At 42.0% G+C, this 17,135-nt stretch overlaps 1 protein-coding gene across 1 annotated transcript in view; it reads right to left on the reverse strand.

Annotated features, from left to right (window-relative positions):
• Positions 1 to 669: 669 nt before the first annotated feature.
• The window catches only part of cdin1 (CDAN1 interacting nuclease 1), a 52,708-nt gene continuing 36,242 nt past the window's right edge, over positions 670 to 17,135 (reverse strand). The window contains exon 12 of the mRNA XM_010767560.1: positions 670 to 2,170. Within this exon, the coding sequence (XP_010765862.1) occupies positions 2,014 to 2,170 (157 nt within the window). The 3' untranslated portion in view covers positions 670 to 2,013. The remainder of the gene's footprint in view (positions 2,171 to 17,135) is intronic.

Genomic DNA, 17,135 nt, shown 5'->3' on the forward strand with positions numbered 1-17,135 from the left:
ACTTTGCAGAACAAACAAGCGCTTATTTTTATTCTATATGGGGAGTTCTCCTCAGTAACAGAACAGGGAAGGGTCAGGTTTAGGAATGATTACACTGCAGTGACGACAAGGAGGACATCATTTCATTCAATACCTCATTCTTACCTGAGGTCTGTTTTGTTTTATCTCTCAGCAGGTTTTACTGAAATATTGTGTATTAGGAAACAACCTCTCATATTAACTCAGTTTCCGTAGTGCAGCAGTTATGATACATAAGAAGCATTCTCTGAGGTGGCGGCAGGTTCTTCACTCTTTCACTTTCTTTCCTCTTACCGTTTTGTGTGCCATAAAGAAGAAGACAGGACAGGGACCCCCTATAGGCAGTGCATATCTGCCTCTAAAAGCATCACTCAACTTTATGTTCACTTCTGGTTCCCCTAGCCCGGCTGTGTTTCTTCCATTGGTATCTGCTCATAAAAAAAGGTACAGCGGTTGTAAAAGAAGTGGAACAGACAACTGCTGGATACACACACATTTACATGAAAATCAGGTGTTTCTACTGTACGTACCCGTCTGCACTCACAAAGCTTAAGTTTAAGTGGAAAATAATAAATGTTATGCTGGCAGCATTCATAAAAATAACATATTCCAAATATTTTATCAAAACGTATTTATTAGTAATAAACACACATACAAAATCCCTATATACAAAATACATTTTCTATTAAATTACCCCAGTGTAAAATGTGGGATAAAATGAACCACCTCCTTTTTTTTTTTTTTAAACCCTGCAGTGCACTTGTTTAGGTGACATATAGACCTAATTACTCAAATCTTTGGCTCAACAGGCACCTTAATCCCTTGTATGGAGAACACTGTAACTTCAGGCTTTATGGCTTTCTCTGATGTTATGTAACACTGTTTATAGAACACATCTTTAATACTGACTTAAGACTGACAGAAAATGAAGTGCTACCAATTTGAATGATCAATGAATCATTTTTGATTTTGAGAAGCAGAAATGTGAATGTCAGCTTCTTATATGCAGATACTGGTATTTGTTTTATATAAATAACTTTGAGTGTTAATTGAACAATTTTGATGGCCAATTCTTTGATTTTTCAATGTTTCATAGACTGACAATAACCAATTAATTTAAAAAAATTGAACATATTAGTCTATGGTGAGAAAAAGATAGATATCAACATCATGCAAGCTAGCCAAGGAGAAAAACAAAGACACTTAGTAGTTATAGTTGGCACTTGAGTTTGATGGGAGCTGTGTGAGAAGTGTTACCAACAATGTGGAGACTTATATTGACTTAAAGACAATACAAAAAAAGTGGATATTATTCTATGATAGCATTTAGTTTTGAAATGGTTAACCTTGCTTCAAAAACTGTGGGGAAAAAAAGAAAATCCTCAATAGTTTTTATAAGGTGAAGTGGAAGAAGGTCACAGTGAGGCCATCTTCAACCAGAAATGATCCTGTTTACCCCCCTGGGGTGGAACTGAGAGGACGCTGAGTGACGCAGGTGAGAGACAGGCGTCCAGCCAGCCCCTGGACCGCACCTCTCTTATCTGCCTATGGAGTGGAGGAGGAAGGAGTGACAAAGGCCAGGGCGCTGGGTGTGATAAGGAAGGACCTAATGTCCTGCTTTGGCCCTGGCTCTCACCCTGGCTGTCCGTTGCGAGGGGCCATCCAGGGGCCAGGAGCTGACCACAACCAGGAAAGCCTCCAAGACAGTGTTTTTGCACACAGGTATGAATCTGACCCTGTGCTGTCAGATAATACAGAAAGATGGTGTGTGTTTACATGTGGTAGCTTTGGGGCAGTGAAAGAGAGGAAGGGAGAGACGGACAGAGACGGCGGGTCAGGTGGAGTTCAGGGCAGATTTTTTTGCCGTCTCACACTGCAGGAAAGCCAAATTGCTTCCGGATCTGGATATACACCCCTGTTCCTTCCCGCCTCTGTGTCTTCCTCTTTCTTTCCTTCCATCATACGTTTTTTCTTTCTTTCCCCCCGTCTTTGTCTTTATTCTGGCTCTTGTGGCAGTCGGTCCTGCTGGGCGGCATGGCTCAGAGTGACTATGTCTGTAGGGAAGCAGTCTTTGAGCAGGATACCTCTGTCTCTCTGGCAGTCCAGCTCTCCTATGAAACCATACCAGTAGATCACAAGGCCTGGACCGAACCTGCAGTGTAAAACAAAAGAAACAAAGCACATATTTCCTTAGTACATCATTACTGTCAAGACTGAGAGTTCTGAAGTAGCTATGAATGTTTCTTTTAAATTCATATGTGCAAAATGCTTATGGCTGTTGACTTTGGGTAAGGCAAAACAAGAAAAGGAAGAATAAGCAAGTAAAGAGACTAACAGATGGGACACAAGCAAGATTGATCTATGAAAGATATGATCGCTTAGTTTCTTTTCCCTTTGATAACATTTCAGGAAACTGAAACAAATAAAAAAATCCGCCAGGAAGATTAAGATCTTTGTGACAGGGTGATACACACTTGATCATATTACAATGGCAGTGAAGAAAACAATAATCTGAGAAATAACAAAGCATTACACCAAGGCCTCCGGATCCTGCCGTCGGAAGCCTTTGGCACATAGCAGAGAACAGAAAGTTCAACACAAAGTCTGAGACTCAAACACACTGCATCTGGCGGCTAATGTTAGCCAATCCAACAGTGTCCAGCTGTTTCATTCACATTCACTTTAAAAGCCAGAACAACTTTGACTCAGTTGGCAAGCACTGCAGCTCCTAAAAGCTATACATAATGAATTGCCAAGCAACTGAGAAGTCAAGTTCAGGCTATTTAAATAAAAGTGTTTTTTTTCTATGTTTTGTTCTCTCCCTCTCATCATGTTGCTGCTATTGTTTCTTCTGGGCACTGTAACTACTGTACACCTGAAGGTCTGCTGAAAGGTGCAGAGACAATTAAAATGGTTCTTCAGCGGGAACGTTATTTCACTGCTTCTCCTCACAAAGGCAATAAATCATCTTTCAAGCTGTATATTATGCCCCAAAGAGCCACCGGTGGCCCCTCTCTGCCTCATATAGATCATACCTATTCTTTGAACATTAGCTGCCATGCATAAAGACATGTCACAGTTGAACTCTGAATGGAGAGCACCTCAGTCCCCACATGCAAGACCAGATTCAAGGGGGCTGACAGTGCTCCGGTCCCAGACACTCTATCCTCAGACAGTTAACAATGTTGTGGGGCCTCGGGAGAGCTAGACAGGAAGCTAGCCAAAGGGCCACGGAGAGCAACAGAAGTTCAGCTCCAAGGTAAAGTGCATAAAATCTTGAACCTGTGATCAATCATTTCATATTAAAACACAGACCAAAACACCCTTTGGTGTTATTTTAATATTAATTACAGAAATATTTACCGTAGTCTTTTATGTGGTTATAATTTACGAGCTTATTATAAATACCTGGATGTTCGACCCCTCGCAACTTCGACAAGTTATTCTAGCCACATAAATTATAAATGAGAGCAAGAATCAGTTGTTGTGACATTGCCAACTATGTATATGTTCTGTTGACTGAGCCTTGAGGCAGTGCATGTTCTACATACAGTACTTGTATGGAGACAGTCACAAGCACAGACAAATATGTGACTCCAACGCGTGCACCCCTCCCTCCAAGAGGCCCTTCCAGCAGTTCATGCTTCTGAGCCCCATCCCCGGATTCTACATTTTACACTGTGTGATTTACGGTGCTGTATCTATGAGCAAACAGGCCAAAGCTAACAGCCCAGCAGAAAGCCCACAGATGCACACTGAAAGTTCACCACGATGTCACACACATAGCTCAGCCTCTCAGCACTGCAAAAGGCTCAAGCCCCCAAACTCTCATCGCTTCCATGGTCCACTGCTGCACATGGCCGCCAACTCTTAATATGGAAATGTTATGGAAACAAAACCTAAACATTTACATTAGATGACTTTGGAAAAGGGGTTATGCTCTTCTTTTGAATTCAGCCGCCGTGCTGTATGTATTTCCTGTGCTCTGGATGGGGAGGTGAATCTGAAGAGGGGGGGACAGGGAGACTGGTCTGCACAGAGTGGAGAGAGGCAACCTTCTGGAAAGGTTAAAACTGTACATCAACAGATAAGGCAGCGGTGTACGATACATCATGTCCCGGCTCTGTCAGGGGAGGCCGAGCACAAATTGAAACAAGCAAAATTATAAACACAGGGGAGCCATGTCACCAAGGCCTTTCCATACCGTAAAGAAAATAAATGGACTTTGAATCCTACTCAGAATTAATACAGGTCAATACTACAAGGATCTTGAGGTAAAAATCTGAGACTGGGAATACAAACAATAACAGTAAGGGGGAAGGGAACGGTCAGGGGGCCGAGGCTGAGCCTGATGGCTTTGGATTGAGAAGAAAAAGTTCCAAGCAGCATCCACACTCTGTGAGAGTAAATTATAAATACACATGATGCTATGTACTTTCAGGTCCCCCTGAGTTTGTTTGTTATAATGCCTGATGAAGTGAAGTTCAGTTGAAAATTGTCAGCAAATTATGGTTTATTATGTGGGCCAGCTCATCTTAACCTGGCATGTGCTTATTACATCGACCACTTCTAAGTCAGAGTCAGCCATCTTCCAATAAACACCTAGCTGTGTAACGAGTTAGGGAAATTGTTTGTGAAATGTAGCTAATTTTAGCGAGGGGGCAGGTTGACGAGCCTGGGCGTGGAGTGCGGCTGCCAGCCACGCTTTCGTTAGTGTTAATGAGCGGGTGGTGGTCGTATTTAAAGCAGGTGCCAAGCAGCTTACTACTGCAGCTTAATGATCACTAAGCGCTCAGGAACAAAAACCTTCAAATGGAGAAAAGGGAGTGTTATTAGTGTCTGCCTGAACACACACACACAGCGAGTCATGCAGCCAAGCCTCACACAGAGCTGGAAAACTGAATTAAATCTCTGCATCTTAAATGCCTAACCCATGCATACACAGAGCACCAGTAAAAAAGTGCAAATGTAATACAAATACAGTAAAACACAAACTGTACCTTTCAGAGAATATGCACACTTGCTTTCTTGATTTTTATTTATGCCCTTCTCATTTTGTGAGAAGCCTCAGGTTGCTAGAGGTCAGACAGCTCACCCTTTACCTCTTCCAAAAAAAACGTTCTGTTTTCTATAGTACAAACAGATCAAGGCTAATTTGATCTGCCACATTTGGTGAGAAAAAGCTTTAGTAAAAACTGGGGACCGAGCACCTCTGCCAAAACACATTACACACCATGACGGATTATCAATAAAATCAAGATGAATTTACGCTGGACTTTAAAACACCGTCATTTTACATACCACGCAGACCCATTTTAAACAAACGCCCCGGCAATGATTTAGACAGCGTAAGCCTCTACCTGAGCCTGAACTCTACGTCTCTGAGGTTTCCTCACAAAGACCTCTTTGTTTTCAGCATCCATACATCAGGTCACAATGTAGGCCCACTAAAGCACTGCCAAACATTAGCTTTAGTCTTTTCTCTGCTCCCTGAAAAGCAGGTATGGAACCGGCTCAACTCCTTTTAAGACAGAAAGCATTGAGAGTGATTGGGGTGAGAGGTATAGAGGAATTAACATCTCTGTGTTGGAGACAGGCGGACTATGTACATAGACATACAATGTGTGTATTAGTGACAAACGGCCTGCTCTTTCATGGTCAGTCCATGCTATGGGCAGCTGCCTAAAAGGAGTTTATTTACAAGGTCAGATAATGGCTGTGTGATCGGTTTGTACGTGCAAGGGGGGCAATGACCCAGGGGCCTGCGTTCCAGGTGATATGGCCCCTCAGCTGATCACTGTACATCCAGTGTCTTTATTTTAAAAGCCTTTCAGTAGCTGTTTGTAGCAAGTCAGCCAGCCTTGTGAAGAGGATAGAGGATATTTAAAGGCTGGCTCTGCCCGGAGGGGCGTCCCCGAACAGGGAGGTAAATAATCCCTCGCTACAAACTATACATCCTCCTGCACATAAATAACAGGAGATGAATGGAAGAGTTAACCTCCCACAGACAAGTTATTAACATGACTACAGCTAAGAATAGAACACCTTCTTTTCTCTCGCCACCGCCCCCTACATTTCTGTGGGCAAGGAAAAGTACAATTCTGCTCAGCTATGTAAAACACAAATAAAAAAGGCAGCCAGTGCACACGGTTAAATGAGTCGCCCAAGTCTACACAAGCATCGTAATTAAAGTGGAATAGAGGACAATAAATTATAAAACATCTTCTTTCAGTTGTAATTCTTCACGACATCTTTATGTTTTCTGTCGATGGGTTATGGAAATAGAACGTGGAGCGGATGTGGTTTGCCTTTATCACTGTTGGAGGTAGGGAGTTTTACGCGTATGTATGTTTGTGTAGTGTAGTGTTAGGTTTAACATAGAGCTGTGGAGGCAAGATGTGCGAGTATGAAGGGTGTGGGAGGTCAGGTCGAGCCGGTGTGTCGTGAGGTGCATGTTACACCAAGAGCTAATTTACGCTCACTGATGCATGATAACCAGCACTCCAGTGCTTATCCGGTAACCATAACAACCACTGTAACCTCTGTGGCAGGATCTCAGCTCTCGGACCCTAGCTATTAGCCAATGCCATCTTAAACTTAGACACACAATAAAAACACAAATTGTAAGAAACACAGCCTCCATTATTTACACGAGGAGATGAAATAAGTGACTAAAGGAATATCAGGGATACTACCTCTAATCTCACAAAATGAAAATGATATTGAAAGGGAAATTAAACATGTGAAATATAATTATTTATTTAGGACAATTGGGAGATGACCGCTGGGTCTTTCAGAACATATTTTAACACATAAAACATTGGAATATAATAATGCAGATTCAATTATAAAAAAAGATCTTTGAAGTCAAATTCACTTTCCTAAATTAGTTATATAAATTCCCTTTTTTGTATTACAGTAATGTAGCCTAAATAAACTATTATATTTATATTATCTGAAATAGTTGTAATTTTAACTATGGGAACATTTTCTTGTATTGTGTGATTGTTGCAGGTCAAGATTTTCATTACATTTAGTATTTTTAAAGGAATATATCAAGCCTCAAACCATGTAACAGTACAGTGTTATAACAATGTATTGCTTACATTATTTTCTTACTACATTGGTGTTTCATACAGTATGTTTCAACTTGCTGCATTAGGAATATTGTTTTATGTGCTTTGAACAGGGATAAAGAATTCTACATAACTGTGAATGCTGCTAACTTTTAAGTACTCAGTGAGATCCACAAATACCAATTATTCACCTCTATCTCACTTTTTTCTGAATTATAAAAAGGTACAAATACTTTTTTTATTTTCACATTATTTTTAACCTATCACTGTTAAGCTCCGTGAACATTAGTGGGTTAACCGTTAAGGGACACTACAGTCTTTATCTTGCTCTAACAAATTATCACTTTCTCTGACCTCAGTCTACCTCACGACCTCCTATCACCTCAGCCACCTTCTCACATTAGCCTAAACCTTATCTCCACACACACACACACACACACACACACACACACACACACACACACACACACACACACACACACACACACGATTGATAACCAGCCTAACACATGATTATGTGAATGAGCAGTTGAGCTAACAGGCAGCAGCCCAATTTTTATTTGTATAGCACAAAAGCACGAAGGAGAGAGCATACGACATTTGGTCCTAGTTAGGATCCGTTTGTACAAAATCATGCTTCCCAAACATCCTCCAGCCAAAGGGAGGAGTCTTAATCAGTGTTTGGAACTCGTTAAGTCCCTTAACTGAGCATGTTGCCGGCCGCATTAGCAACACATATCTGAGGGACAAGTGTGTGTAATGTGTGCTGGTCCCCTGTAAGATCTACGGCGTCACACTCTAACGCACTTTGACACACTCTGGTCTGCTTTGGATGTGGAGCGAAACCAAACAAGGTGTGGTGTGGCTTTGTCTGTTTAGTGTTTAGAAGTTGTATCGGGGACACACATACGACCAAACAACCTACAGACGACAGCTCCATGATCACACCAGAACATACATATTAGAGCTTATGGAACAAATAATTCTTCAAACAGATCCTTTTTTTTTACGCTTTGCTCCTACTTATCTTTTACAAATATTATTACATTTGAATTCATCCCTTGTAATATAAATGTAATAATGAAAATGCTCTGGCTGTGTAAGGGTTAACATTCAGTCGGTCAGAAGAGCTCACCTGATCTTTCCTCAGATATCGACTCCTATCCTCTCTAATGACCCTCTACATCATGAAAATGGCTTGATCTCCTCAGTTATGACACACTGAGTGGGTATTCATTAACACCTGACGCTGATATTATTAAATTTCTATTATGCCAATGGCTGCAAATGGTGTCTCCTATGCAAGTACTGTAGTGAGCAAGCCATATACTGCGTTCTTGAGTCTGTGTAAATACATTTTAAATGCAGCCTCTGCAAAGGATTGAGATGACCTTCATTATATCTGATATGGGAGGTAAAAATAACAGAAGAAGAAATGTCTCTGAGGCTTCTTCTGTTTTTAGATGAGGCTTATTAGTCTCTAAATCCAAACACTGGGTGCAGTGCTAATTTGGAGATCAGTCCAGAGTCCCTGTGGCCTTTGATGAGTCCTCATGTCTGTAAGTTCAGCTTGGAGACAGGAAGCTCCCCGCGGTGGAGAGCGAGCATGCTGGGGGCCTCTGCAGACGGAGAGGACTACAGCGTCAAGGGGATACATGTTCCTTTAACCTGTTATTGTGAACTCCCAACAGCCCTAGCCGATAATTGCCACTTGTCTCTGGGGAAACACAGTCAAAGGCAGGCAGAGGAACGGCCATTTTGTGTCTGCCGCTGCTCCTAGTCCCATGCCGCCCTGGTCCTAATCCTGCCCTTAACCCTAGCGGCTAATGTGTTTTCAATTTAGGATTATCCCCCCACTACAGGCACGGCCCTAATCAACAACAGTTTGTACTGTAACCCTATCTGCCCTCGCTAGGGCAGCGTCAGTCTGACCGGGCGCCTGCAAACCTGGTACGTCCAGCACAGGAACAGTGTTATGCGTGTATATGTATGGATGATATCATGTTTATATGTGAGGTCATAGGATGTGTGCCTGATGCTTGGCTGTTTATCTTCCACATCTTGTTATGCTATTGAAACAAACACATAAATATGCACACACACGCAATGTAACGGCACGTACAAAAAAAAGAAAGTCATTGCTCTATTTTTAAGGATGTTTTTTGGATTCAAAAAATATTCTGTTTTCATGATGGATAACGTTATCATGGCTATGTTTAGTTTTAGGTGATATTTTTTGTTTGTAGAGTGTATTTTGCAAAGGAACCTTTCATTTTTTCAACATTTCAGAAGATTTAATTCTGAAAAATCCACAATCCACTAAGTTCAGGAATAAGTGGTATATCTTAAATTCGGCTGCCACTCAAGTGAGGACTGAATCAAAAGTAAGGCATGGAAAGGCAGGTGTGAATGTTTGTTGTGTAGGGCCTCTTGGCCTCAGCATCCATGAGTAGAACCCTGCCCCAAAATTAGAGTGAGGCCTCTAATGTCTCCCTGGGAGAAAAAGAGGCCTGGCTTTCGTCCAAGTCAGCACCTTTGGAAGTGCAGTCGTGTTACCACCACTAAATCAACATGTCAGCGCCCGGCCCAGTGAACTTCTTCACCCAGACTCCACCGCTTACAGCTACTCCACACACCTAATGAATTGGTGTGAATGCCCATCTGTCTATTACAATGAAAAGGGGAAAGGAGATATGATGAAAAATAACTAAAAACATATATTTGTTTTTCAGCTGTTGCATAGAGCATTTGCAGTTTGCCAATATGATAATCCTAACCAGAGACAGAAACACTTTTATAAGTCCTCTTACTTTAACTAAAGAACAGCCAAATGAGGTTAAAGGTATCCTCACCACCAACCTTGGCCTCTGAGTCCAAAATGGATCTGTCCCAGTTTGGGTGGCGAGTTTGGAGACGGACGCAGGCGAAGGGCCACAGAAAGCCGTGTGCTTACTCTGCAGTCTGTTTACATTCCTGAGGGTAATTTTAGCCCCTGGGGGGGAGCAGAGCAGGGGGGCCAACATGTCGTTGGGGCCTGTCAGTGGTCGATGGGCCAGCAGGCACAGTGGCGGCACCTGAACATGTGGGTGGTACATAAAAACACACAGACCTCCAGCCGACAAATCACTGGAACAGTTTTCTGTGTTTTTAACTAATCAATTATTTACCAGGTTTAGTAGGAGGACATTGAAATAGAGCCAAAAAGCATCTTCTACATATTATCAATGGCTACCTTGTCTATGACTGGACGACTCAGAGACACGAGCTAACATAGAGAGGAAAACCACTGCCGTGGGGGCTTAGGCTTGCTAACAGGCCCACCACAGAGCAGCATTAGCTTTGGCCAACACAGGATACCCCCAGTGTTTTCACTGATGATCTAGGGTGCAAATCTAATTTCATTGTAGTTTTAAAAATTTGCTATGCAAACAAAAAAATAATCCAAGCTCAAGAATCGCTGAGGGCTTCTGTGCGCATGTTGGGGATTTGTCTTTTATTACTCCCAGCCGAGGGTGTCCCTTCAAAGGGCAAGAAAGCAAAATGTCCATGTGTGTTTGCGGAGCTTGTGTGTATGTAAGAGAGAGGGAGGGAGAGAGACTCTGAGCTTATCGAAACTAATTAGGCGAGGGATGAGGATGGAAGTTAAATACTGGGCTACATGTAATGAAAGGAGCAGAGTGGGGGACATCTAGGGGTCAGGCCCACACCAAACAGTGGTCCTCAGGCAATCTGGTATTGATTTTCACTCGTTTGGGGATGAAGGTGGACGGGGAGGGGGGGAGTCATAGAGAGGGAGACAGGGAAAGGCGGTAGTGCTGGAGTCTAAAGGTCTTGCGAGTTGTCAACTTGACAGTTTAACCCCTTTTGGAGGAGAACAAACAAACAGAGGGATCTCCTGGGCTGACAGCGTTGATCTGTCATAGCGACGACGCTACAAAGCCCCACACAATGCCACACAGGAGAGGAGAGTGGGGAGGGATACAGATATGCAGAGGCACATTCCTTAAGCCTAAGAAGATAGGACTGTGCTCTGCTTAAGATCTGGCAACCCTGAGCTATGAATATCTGCACCTCAGATCAGAGAAGGGAAAACAACTTAACTAAATGAATACGGTTTAAGAACAATTAGATTTAATATGAATACATTATGCACATGATATTTCTCATCAGTGGTATTATACAACTATTTATGACAGAACACACATGGAAAAGTCGACCAAAGTGCCAAAAGGTACCAAAGGCCCATGGGTTATATTTTGATCTCTTTGCTTGTCAAAAAGTTGGGATTTCTCTGAAAAGAGTATGGGTGTCCAACCACACAGACACACAGATGTCAGTGCTCCTCTCTTGTCACTCAATCTGTGCAGGCCGTCACCTCGAGCACCTTCCCTTCTCATGTCCTTAAACACTTGAAGACCCTTTTTCACTTTTCCCCTCAGACTGCCTCATCGCTTTGTCACATTGCCAAAGGGGGGACTCCATTAGCCTGGCCATGCACAGAGCGAACACGAACGAACACACACACACACACACACACACACACACACACACACACACACACACACACACACACACACACACACACACACACACACACACACACACACACACACACACACACGGCTGTCCACATCAAATTAGAGTGGCCCCTATTGTCCCTATTACGGCCTGGGAATGCTCCATCATGACGGATGCTACGGGGTCCCTCACTTGTCAGGAGTTGTCAGACAGAAAGGGAGTCTGGATACACACAGCTGACAGGTAATCTTAATGTCTTCAATTAGCCCAATTAGGCCTGTCATAAACAATTCGATAAGTGCTCGACCAACACAAACAGATAGACGTACGCACAAGCACACACGGACGCACACACTCACACGGCCAGGTCTGCAGGGTATTAATGAGAAGGGTAATGGGTATATCAGCGGACGCTTGACTTGTCTTTTGTTTCGAGGAGGGGTGTGTCCCCCATCCCTTGCTCTCAGCTGTGCACTGCTGGCTGCTACCTGGTCAGTTCAAATTGTACTATCTCCTTTCATTAGCACATCTCTGGTTGAGAATCTGAAAGGCCGTGACAAAATTCATTTGAGACGAGTAGGAGCAGATTGCCTGAAGCAGGTGCTATAAGGGAGATAAAACAAAAGCAGCACCTTTGAGAATCTGTGTGTGTGCATGCATGCGTGTGTTTTCTGTCTGTGTGTGTGAAAGGCTTTTCCCTGGTCTTCACATTCTGTTCTTTTCCTTGCTCTGGTAAATGGGTAATGACACAAGAGTGCTTTAGAAAAAAGAAAGAAAGAACAGGGACCAGAGGGGAATCGGCCTGGCGCACACTTAACGTTTACAAAGCTGTGGTGAAATATAAATATTGTTTCTAGCGTGACTAAACAGGCCAACACCTTCACGTGGAGAGGATGTGCGATAGCTAACACTGTTTGATTTGGTCTCTCTTTTGCAATATCTTATCGCAGAACAATGGTGACACCCACTCTACATCCCCTCCTTTTGTCCTCTAACTGTTTCTTTAAATTCATCTATTTGCATTCACTATCAATTTATTTTTCTCCAGATACGCAGGACACGATTGAGGAACCGTGAAGGACAAGCAAATGTTTAAAACAGAGATTCCACAGTTTGCAAACACAAGACCCGAGCAAAGTTTGCATCATTATTTGAACAACAATTTCAAATCAACACTGCTTATGTACAGAGGCCCTGAAATGCCACATATTAAGCAACAACAGAGCCTTAGTATACTGGTCTCTGGGCATTCAGGGCAGTGTTGTTTAAAGACAAGAAAGCAATGAACTATAAATAATCCACAATGAAGATTTCAGTTGAAACCAAGGCATTAAACCCAATGGTGAAATCCAAACACAAATGTATATTCGAGGAGTAAATCTTGGACGAAAAGACATCCCAATTTCTACCAGCGATATTCATGATGGACATCGAGCTCTACGTCTGATCTTTACCTCAAGTGACGGCTGGAATGCCATATGAGGAAAAAAAAGAAAGAAGTAAAGAAAGAGAAAAGCCGTCACCGGGAAGTTGTAATAGGAAATTGCTCTTGGCAACTATTTGTTCAAGCACCAGATTTTTTTCATCTTTATGCCAACCCAGCGAGCCCCCATTGGAAAACAGGGCAGGTCTCCCTAATGAGTAATCTATTTCAAAGCAGTCGTGTCTGGGCATGACAGTTTACTGAGAGGCTTGAAGAACTGGTAATTACCAGTGTTACGGGGCAATTAATGCATATTACACTGCGGCACTCATGGCGGTGACTGTCAGCTCCCCAATAAAAATGAGCACTCTTCAGCTAAAGGGTGACATTAATTGGGCCCTTAATGACTATGCAGAGGAACCAAGCCAAATAGGAACAAAACAGGGGACTCGCTCTGACTCCAGCAGAGGGCTGGAAATTGGACTAAAAATGAGATTAATTGCTGTTTAGAAAAAAAGAAGGGAAAAAATGTGGTTGAGGGGAAGGGGGAGAAAGAGGTTGGAATTATAGGGTGCAGAGAGCAAGGGCTGCTCATACAAATGACAATTCAATTAATTATTTTATTCTGTATTTTCTATACCTTAAGACGGGCAGACAGGCTTAAGGTCCTTTTCGAGGGCTCTGTCTTCATATGTTGCTCATTGCATAAACACTAACATTTCCTTAAGCACCCACACACTACGTCTCAGGGTGTTGATGTTCAAATGAATGTGTAAAATCTTAATTTAAGCGAAAAGAGGCTTCTCACATGAAGAAGTATACAATGTATACAGCTAGGATTTATGCAATGAGATCAGGTAGCTAGGTCAACCATAATGTGCAATAAATACAATTAACATTGAAGCAGCGAGAGTTTCTGGGTTAAACATTTTCCTATGAAGCCTAGGGCGTTAAGGATGTCTTTCCACTTAAAACAGTCCATAAAAACATTAAGCAGAGCTTTCATTAAAAGTAGATCTGCCAAAGTGCAGGCCTTCCACCCCCAGGAATGTTTGTTTAGAGGGAGATCAAGGATGTGGTGGAGACATGAAGTAATTCTGATTAATGTTGCTACAGCTAGGCACGTACTGAACACTACCTGAATATGCAAGCCCCAAATCATAAAAACATCAGCATGCAAAACATCCTGCCATTTGCATACATTTTTTATTCTGGATTTCCTTGCTATTTAAATATGCAGTTAGAAATAGTCCAGCTCTGCCTCTTGCGCTGTCACGCTGCACACTCACACTCACACTGTCATTGGCCCTGATAGAACTCTTCCGCTTCAAAGAGAGCTTTGCAATGGCGAGGAGAATGAGCAAATATTTGAATTGCAAAAACACATCATCTTGCGAGGGGAGAAAATTCAAGACAACTTTTTAGAGTTAAAGACATCTCCAACCCCCAGTAAGCTAACCCTCTGCACACAGCTCAAAAAGGCAACATATTCATAGCGTAAGCACTCCTCGCCGCTAATTTACCATGTCCACATTTGCGTAATGGGATATGACATATTTTAGAGGGGATTGCTGAAATAAACTTTAATTTGAGTGGAGAACCATAAAATGTTTTAAGCTGCTCCTGTATTTAACTGAAATCCACCGCACAAATCCAGGTTCTCAGGCAACCTGACATGGATTTGATTGCAGACTGTAGTGTAATTAGCTGCTTAGGTTATCCTCAGCTAGGTTGGAGTAAGCTGTCCCTAAATTGTAGCTAGCTATTTTAGCATAACTAAAGATACCTTGAGATTCTACTGGAATATATTTTCCCTTAAGAAAGAGCTCAGCCAGTTTACACCCATTTCCATGCAAACTCTCTCCAGAAGAATCTCCGACATCTTCCAACTTATGCAGAAGTTATCGAAAAAAAGTGCAATAAATAATCTTTATGACAAATCAATAATATGACTCATAGCATATTTAAAAGTAAGAGCTCCACAAATTGAAGCCAGGGTAAATAGAACATATAAGCCAACATTTACAGTCTAGCCACAAAGGCCGCAGACACATTTAACAGCAATAAATACCCATCTTCAGACATCTGAAAAAATACCCATGCAAAGAGGGACAACTGTGTTTATGATTAAAAATGTATTTACCACAGGCTGGGAAATACCTTGAATTTTAAATCGGGGAAAATGTGAGTGTCTCAAACACATTTAAGGAAATGTCTAGGACACATGGAGAATTACTGTGAGTAGCTAAAAGTAACTGTGGAAAGAAGGGCGATCAGCTACTGGTGAAAAACTAATGTAATATAATTTAGTTCATAAACATCCAAAGATGTTAATGCAATACAGTTTGTACAAATAATTAGATGATACAATTAGGGTTTACACTGTTACCTTGATTCTAAATTATATGTTAACAGATAACCTAAATATGAGTCAACTTATAATAACAGTCCTAACATTGTTAATTATTTTCAGCTCTTAAAACACAGTAGGCATTTTCCAAAGCTCCTCAATACACCGTCCACTTTTCACCTCCCACCAGTCAAACCTTCCTGTGGCCTCTAGTTTTTGTGACTACGTGTAGACAACTTGGAGACAGGTCATAGCAGAAATCAAACCCGAATGATGGATAGCTTTACTGCACAATGACCTCTGTCACTGGGTTCTTGCCCTAAATCAATGCTGGCGATAAGAGCCCTGCGCCAGCGCTCACCTTGGTATGTTCACTAGCAGACCTTATCTATGACAAGAGGAAGTATGAGTAATAACTAAAGACAAGCTACGACAAAACCACTAACCCCACCTTGTCAAACATAATTTACAATGTATATCCCTCTCCCGCCCCCCACCCCCCCTGCTGCTGTTAAAACAGTAATTATGAGAACCAAAGAGATTTGGGACTTTGAGTTTGGAAGATTAACCTACTATAGGACGGTGGGAGAGCTTTGCAAGAAATATTTGGTCCAAGTGAGGTTTAAATTATATAACAAGAAAACTTTTTAGACAGAGGTCTGACATATCGTACTCTTCACTGGAACATTCATTCACAAAATCATGAATAAGATATTTAAATCGTAGCACTGTCTGGAGCGGCCAAAATGTCAGTGATGCAGGAGAGAAGAGGTTAGAGGTTAAAGGTTAGAGGAGGGCTGACAGGAAGTAGAAACAAATACTCAATAAAGATTACAGCATTGAGAACTCTCAGACCTTTGAGTCGTTTTTCATTTGAGTGTGTGTGTGTGACAGAAAGAGAGAAACACAGAGTTGAGCGAGAGAGCGAGCATAGTTTCAGGCAGTCGAATCAAAATGGAAAGAGAGACCAAACATGACATCAAACGCTGCAATTAGCTGACCCCTTTCTCCAAGAGTCACAGTTGGAAAAGCCCTTCCTTTAAAACACTGATTAAAATATGTTTGCTTTCTCATTCAAAATGACATTTGACAAGGTTAGTAACATTTCAACTACTGCAAAAACATTCTTGTGGCCGTAATGCTTTTTTCCATCACTTTTCAGGGGCGCAGGTAACCTCGGAGCGAGTTTCCCATGAACTCAGCACTACAATTTGAAAACAAACGGCAAAAGTTCAAAGTTTTACTCAAGCGTGTTTTGTTTCACCCGGGCAGTTGAAGCTAAATGTTTTGCTATCATTATTCAGAGAATTTATCCCCTTTCTAATTCAAACCACAACGAATATTTTAAACAGGGCCAGTAGTCTTTTCTCTAACAACGAGCTCTATCCTTAGCAGACACTCAGGGGGGCTGAGGACTGTCAGCAGCTCCGAGGATAGAGTTCCCCAAAGCGCTAAACCCCCTCATCACCAAATTAGTAGACGTGTAGTAGACTGTAAGCCAATGGCCTCTCCAATGGAAAAGTGATATAGAAAGTGAAATATAATTTAATAATGCAAGAACGTAATGATATTATTGGACTTTTTTCAAAAAGGGCCTTGAAGGATCTGAAAACACCAAAATCATATGAATAGTGTTTGGGACAGTCTTTGTCAGTGTGCAATTCTGACAAACCAAGCTGAAAAAGAGAGTCAAGAAAAAAGGGGTAAACAGATCAGAACTGGTCAGACCAAAACTCCGTCTAAAGTTAAA

The sequence above is a fragment of the Notothenia coriiceps genome, unplaced genomic scaffold, assembly GCF_000735185.1.
Source record: "Notothenia coriiceps isolate Sejong01 unplaced genomic scaffold, NC01 NC01_scaffold00004485, whole genome shotgun sequence".
Taxonomy (NCBI): Eukaryota; Metazoa; Chordata; class Actinopteri; order Perciformes; family Nototheniidae; genus Notothenia; species Notothenia coriiceps.